Source organism: Temnothorax curvispinosus, unplaced genomic scaffold (assembly GCF_003070985.1).
Source record: "Temnothorax curvispinosus isolate PA1 unplaced genomic scaffold, ASM307098v1 QBEX01011171.1, whole genome shotgun sequence".
NCBI classification, from domain to species: domain Eukaryota; kingdom Metazoa; phylum Arthropoda; class Insecta; order Hymenoptera; family Formicidae; genus Temnothorax; species Temnothorax curvispinosus.
In genome coordinates this window covers 1-3,395 of record NW_020220951.1, presented here as the reverse complement: position 1 = coordinate 3,395, position 3,395 = coordinate 1, and the positions used below count along the sequence as shown (strand labels likewise).

The following is a 3,395-nucleotide window of genomic DNA, read 5'->3' as shown; positions in this document are numbered from 1 at the left end:
ATTTCTTGAGCACTTCTTCGGGACGCATCTGAACTAGCAAACTGGTTACCAGGGTCGCGTTCACGACCGCGCGTTACCCGGTGCGTCGTAATTTGCTCGGTCGGGCCTTAGATTCCGCACGAGATATGAAGTGCGTCAGAATATAATTTGCGTTGGTTTAATTGCGTGAGGTGAGGTTTGAGTGAGGACGCGTAGATTCTCCGCGGTACCGATTGTGCCAGGAGATTACTCGCGTTGGTGTGATTGCGTTCCGATGTTAATGGCGTTACAATATCCCTCGCGTCAGAAGGTTCCTTGCGTGCAAGCATTTGCGTTGAAATAGTGTTCGTGCCGATCGAATCCTTGCGTTGGGATGTCGATTGTGTTGTTAATTTCGGTAGGAAATCGTTTGCGTTAACTGATCAAATAGGTTAGGCTCTTACTCGCGTTAGGATATTCTCTGCGTTTAGGCGCTTCGTGCGTTTAGATATTATTTGCTTTGATTCCGATGGCGTTTCATTATTACTCGCGATAACCCCGTATTTTGCGTTAGTTATAGTATTCTTTATCTTGTCGAATGCCTCGGCGCCTCCTTGTTGCGCCCGGTCAGAGTTGATTGCGGAAATTTCGATAACTTGGCGACGGAATTCCCGTACGGTCTGGATACGGTGTTCACGCGCTTCGAGCGTGACGCACCATTATTTCGCGATATTTCACATTAAATATCACTTCATAGCGACTCTAAAATTTTGCGTTACTCCGATTATTTCAAGTTCGGTCGTCTCTTTGGCCGATATTCCATACTATTGGCGAGCTGAGTTTTCTATTGTTATTATTCGTTGTTCGAGAAAAGCGCCTTCCGCGCGTTTATATTAAATAAAAGTGAGACTCCGTAATTTCTAGCGTCCTTTCTAGCGTTGCTACCATTTCTGTTCATTAAATTCGGACGCCCGTGTCAGCTACTATTTACTTGATTTTTTTTTTGTGTTTAACTAAAGCCGAATGGGCATTCATTATTATTTTCTTGAGAGTTACTGCACAATAAATATTACTCTTGATTGTTAGCGGATTGCGTTACTGATTTACGTGTCACCCCGCCGGATATCGCGCCGCCCTTCATCAACCCCGCCCCGCTATTAGGTCGAGCTAGCCGATTCCTCGCACATCCACACATTTCGTCTTGCGTCTCGTTTTGGTTTTTCGCAATTTTGCGGACGCGGATTCACGCGTCTGGCGCCCAACATTAGAATCGTTTTGTGGAGTGCCGGAGGTGCGAGAGAATCACCGAAGAGGCCTATCATCCCGCTCTCCTTTATCCTTTTAATCCGTCACACGCCCCGGACCGCTGCGGGAGTGAAAAAATTGTGACAACACACATATCAGCAAATTACTTCTCTTAGAATTGACGCAAACTGTTAATTATATTTCTCAGTTACATTTATTAATTTTTTTTTTTTTTTTAATAAACAACGAGCGACGGCTAAAACCTTTTGAATGTTGTTCAGGGTCATAATCTTGACAACATATGTCAAGGTCAAGGCCACTGAAGCTGCCTCTTCTAAATAGGAGTTCGACCTTTATTTTTTACGAGTAAATTTTACACACAATAAAATAATTTAGTTGTTGCAGCAAAGTTTATCGCAACAATCTATTGCTATCTATTGTATATTTGATGTGAAAACAAACAAATTTTACTATAATAACTGTTTGATATTACAATAAAATTTGTTTTGCTAGCAAAATAGAAAAATTTTGATGCTTAAATTTGTTTACAGAAACATGTTAATTTGCTGTTAAAACAAACAGTCAAGCAAATGTATTTTACTGTTGCAACAGAATTAACAAAATTAGAGAGAATAGAAAGAAAAAAAAATAAAATTAGTTTGTTACTAGAATAAAGTTATTTCAGTAAAAAAAATTAATTTTTTAAATTAATCTTTCTGCTATCAATATAATAACTATTAACGAAAAGTGCTGCAACAGTTAAACTATATATATATATTAGTAAATTTTTTTCTCCGCGTATGATTATGTTAACTAAATTATATTAATTAACTGCATTTTAATCAGATTGATATCAATCAATCCTCACCACAGTATGTCATACATTCCACAAATATGCTCCACCAGGAAAACGTACAAAGTATCGGTAGCTATCACGACCGAAACACACAAAATGTAATCGAGATATAAGATCAGCAAAAGCGTGTAATAATGCTTTTCCTGATCGAGAACGATAAAATCCGCAAGCTGTGGCAATTTTCTCGGTCTTGTTTCATTCAGGGGTGAGATTATGTCCAATATAGGTCCAGCAAGAGGTAGCGAAGCGAAGCAGAATATAAATCCGCATATGCAAACTAAATAGAAAAAGAGGAATAAATTACATTCCTTTTCTTTTCTTTCTAAATAAGAAGATGCACAAAGCAATTAGATAAATAACTATTTCTAGTAACTATAAATTTACTGAAGCTAGCGATTATATATTTGCGATATATTTATCATATATTTATATCCAAGTTTTTCTTTCATTTTTGCATATATAAGATACATATTTTTAAAATATATGTTTCTTTTTATTGTAATTCATCAAGGATATCAAACTATCTGACGATAATCCTTAAGCGACATTTGCCAGTGAATTCGTACTTGAATACGCCAACGTAAGCTTTCGACTCTTTTCAGCATAAAACATTAAAATTTGCGTTTCTTCATCCGACAGTAGATTGTTCCAGTCGTCCTGCATATGTTGTAGAAGCACCTTAAGCTGAAGCAACGCTTATTTAAAATAAGCCGATCAAATGCGACGATCATGCTTACCATTCCGGAATTGCGTGTTATACTGATGATTCTTGTAATACATATCACTGTGCCAGTTAGAAGTGGCATCAGTTCGAACGTGTTATCCAGATCATCCGCTTGCCTGAGTATATATGCAATCTGGTAATTAATAATGAATTTATGGCGCATTGTAATTATATTTCACAAATACTCGGATTTAAGCGTAAACTCGCGGTAGACGATTGCTTCTGTGACACAGAAAGAGCATGACAATTATTTGAATTAGTATATGTTAAACTTTTAGAACTTGATTTATATTTTCGATCTCTTTAGATTCGTTAACTCTAATATCACTGTTATTCAGCGAATTACCTGCGGCACTAACATTGTCGTAAAGCCAAATATAGCGAACGATCGAGTTAAAAGTTTCATAAAAGGTTTTTGATGCGGCCACAGGCCGGTGAAAGATAGAAAGAACTTGTTAATCTTGAAATACCGCGTGTCAAAGAAATCCATGGCTTTGTGTGTATTATACAGAATAGGAATCCGTAAATATATTCGTCTCGCTAGAGCAGTATCTTTCTCACCCGGTCTCTCTCTCTCTCTCTCTCTCTCTCTCTCTCTCTCTCTCTCTCTCT

General features: G+C 37.7%; 1 protein-coding gene across 1 annotated transcript; it reads right to left on the bottom strand.

The window, feature by feature from the left end:
• Positions 1-2,067: 2,067 nt before the first annotated feature.
• On the bottom strand, positions 2,068-3,273 carry LOC112461233. Its single transcript, XM_025026400.1, has 4 exons — positions 3,130-3,273; positions 2,797-2,916; positions 2,626-2,743; positions 2,068-2,336 (listed from the first exon to the last, which is right to left on the bottom strand). Exons 1-4 carry the CDS (start codon positions 3,271-3,273, stop codon positions 2,068-2,070), a joined length of 651 nt encoding a protein of 216 aa, XP_024882168.1.
• Positions 3,274-3,395: the final 122 nt, after the last annotated feature.